This window comes from Trachymyrmex septentrionalis, unplaced genomic scaffold (genome assembly GCF_001594115.1).
Source record: "Trachymyrmex septentrionalis isolate Tsep2-gDNA-1 unplaced genomic scaffold, Tsep1.0 scaffold127, whole genome shotgun sequence".
Lineage (NCBI taxonomy): Eukaryota > Metazoa > Arthropoda > Insecta > Hymenoptera > Formicidae > Trachymyrmex > Trachymyrmex septentrionalis.
In genome coordinates this window covers 852,150-855,177 of record NW_017304406.1, presented here as the reverse complement: position 1 = coordinate 855,177, position 3,028 = coordinate 852,150, and the positions used below count along the sequence as shown (strand labels likewise).

Genomic DNA, 3,028 nt, shown 5'->3' with positions numbered 1-3,028 from the left:
TATATATATATATATATATAGACATACATGATAGTCTACTTTCTTAAAATAGAATTTTTATTCCATTATTAAAAACAAATGATAATAATTTTTGTTTCGAAATTTTACATTATTCTATTTTATGTTTTTTTAGCAAATAAAAAATCACACACACACACACATTAAATACAATATTTCATAGTATTTTTTCTACAGGTCATGGTGCGGATGTCAAATGTGTACATTGGCATCCACAAAAGAGTCTAGTCATTTCTGGCAGTAAAGATAATCAACAACCAGTGAAACTTTGGGATCCGAAAACTGGACAGTCTCTGGCGACTCTTCACGCACATAAATCTACCGTAATGGATGTTAAGTGGAATGAAAATGGTAATTGGTTAGTAACTGCATCAAGAGATCATCTCTTAAAACTTTTTGACCTCAGAAATCTTAGTCAAGAAGTTCAGACTTTTCGTGGCCATAAAAAGGAAGCGTCTAGCGTCGCGTGGCATCCAAGCCACGAAGGTCTTTTTTGTAGTGGTGGTAGTGATGGCGCCATACTCTTCTGGCATGTTGGGTACATATTGTTCTTGCCTATAATCAACATAATCACTTTTGATTTTACTTATATGATTGCTATTTTTCTTAATACTGGATTGATATTACAGTTAACTTTATCTTGAATTTCAGAGCGGATAAGGAAGTGGGAGCGATAGAACAAGCGCACGATAGTATAGTTTGGACATTAGCTTGGCATCCATTGGGACATATCTTGTGTTCTGGCAGTAACGATCACACGTCAAAATTTTGGACGCGTAACAGACCAGGAGATTTGATGAGAGATAAATACAATCTCAATACATTACCGGCAGGTTCGGCCGGTATTGATGATCACGAAATTGGTACTGAATATTTTCTAAAATGATTTCAATGATATGATATAATATTTAATGTATTTTTTATTTTGTCTTTCTCTCTCTTTTTTGCTCTCTTTAATATCTTATTCCGCTTTATTTGCCTTAGCTGATGAAGCAGCGGTGATACCTGGTATGGGACCAGAGGATAGAATTAATGCAGATTGTGAATCCGAGGAGAAAAACGGTGGAATCCCCGGTCTGGATTTAGATCACGCTGTGGATGAGGGCAAGAAATTCGCCAATAAGAAAGTGCCGTACAGTAAACCGATACCGCGAAATTTCCAAGCGCAGTGGAACGAAATAGAGGGCGAAGATGAGCAAGTCGAATTAGTTAATCAGTTCGTCAATCAATTAATAGAGACAACGCCAGGTGCCGTGCCACTAAACGAAGTTACGCCTAACGCCATTATATTATATGGGAAAATGATTCCAGTGGAATGTAAGTAATATATTTTAATAAAATAAGTGTAATCAGTCTTGAACATATACATCAGTTTTAAAGCATATTAATTTAAAAATATATTCAGTTATATATAGTTATTAAACTCAGTTGCATCTTTCAGCTGGCTCCAAACTGGCACAGGCAATCAGTAAAGGAACCGATGCCATAAACAAATTAGTATTTTCTGGTGAAGTAGAAGAATTACGGGAGTTGGTATGTCCACAGGCTGATATGGAAGTTGAAGAATATCTGCTGGACGATAAAGAGATCGATTTTTCTAAAGTGCCCAACGTAAATTTGCCGCCACCCTTGCCTAGCTCCAAATTCGCACAAAATCCGGAACTACTGAAATCGCTGAATCGCGGCGGCAAGCGTAAGTTCGATCAGCTGATCGGCTGGAGCGATGGTGGAGCTAGCGATCGTATATCTAAGATGCATCAGCCGGTCTTCAGTGGTGTGATTACGGAGGATTCGCAGTCCAATGATACTGATTTGAGATTTAGCAAGTCAAGTCTTGCCGCAGAGAGCAACTCCTTCCATAGCAGCCAAGATGAAGATCATAGGAGGAGCGGTCTTCATGATCTATCGAGAAGTAATCGTGGCGATGAAGATCTTAGATTCAACATGTCTACCGGTCCTGGTAGACCCAGTTCAGTCAACGAATACGATTCACGCGGCAACAATTTCGCGGACAAGGATTTTCGCAATTTCCTGTCATCCAAGTCTTTGGATGATGACGATTATGACGAGCGGGAACATGATAACGCCAGCGGCCGCTGGGACGACGAGGAGGCCGATGGATCACGTGGTAAATTGGACAGTACATTTGGCAATAATTTTGACAAGCGCGACAACGGTGTAGCAATGGGCATGGGTAACAATATGCATGGTCCTATGGCTGGTATACCGCATCTGCCGAATCATCATAACATGCAAAATATTAATCCCAACATGCCGCCACCGATGCCAAGCTTAGTGCCGCATCCTAACATGTCACAGCATCCTAGTATGCAGGGTAAACCGCCGCATCCTGGTATGCCCGGTATAGATGGCCCGATGCCACCCCATATGATGCCGCCCCATCCAAACATGCATCCGGGCTTTGGACCCAATGGACCGCCACCCGGTGGCTTCGGACCCAATTTTCGACCACCACCGCCGAATAGCAATTTCGGCCCAAATCATTTTAGACCAAATCCGATGCTACCATTTGGACCGAATCAGGGCCCACCGCCGTTTGGCAATAATTTTCAAGGACCGCCCAACTTCCGCGGACCAAATGTCGCTCCGATAAATTTCGATCGACCAAGTTTCGGACCTAATTTCCGCGGACAAACTCCACAGGGTCAGTTGAACAATTTTAATTCCAACTTCGGCAACTTTGGCAAAAACGGTCCCAATCGTGGCATAAGTCGTGGTGGTGGCGATATGGGCAGAGGCGGCTACAATAATCGCGGCAGAGGACGTGACAACGATCAATCGAGAGGAGGGAGGGGAAGAGACAATTATTGAAGAGATTTCTCAGAACAATATGCATGATTATCGACAATGTTCTTATGCCTCGATATAAACTGTCTTGCGTGAACTGTTCAGTGAAATTTTGACTCAGTATATATAAGATAATGTGCCGGCGTCCTCGAATGAGTGAACTCTGTTATTCGTGGTATTTATGAAGTATATAGATATATAT

The 3,028-nt window shown here is 41.6% G+C and overlaps 1 protein-coding gene across 2 annotated transcripts in view; it reads left to right on the top strand.

Annotated features, from left to right (window-relative positions):
• LOC108756497 overlaps positions 1 to 2,968 on the top strand; it is an 8,068-nt gene extending 5,100 nt beyond the window's left edge. For both annotated transcript variants that reach the window (XM_018500368.1, XM_018500367.1), the window contains 4 exons: positions 196 to 556; positions 670 to 881; positions 1,003 to 1,335; positions 1,460 to 2,968. In XM_018500368.1, coding sequence (XP_018355870.1) covers positions 196 to 556; positions 670 to 881; positions 1,003 to 1,335; positions 1,460 to 2,850 — 2,297 coding nt within the window. In that variant the 3' untranslated portion in view covers positions 2,851 to 2,968. The remainder of the gene's footprint in view (positions 1 to 195; positions 557 to 669; positions 882 to 1,002; positions 1,336 to 1,459) is intronic.
• The last annotated feature ends 60 nt before the right edge of the window (positions 2,969 to 3,028 follow it).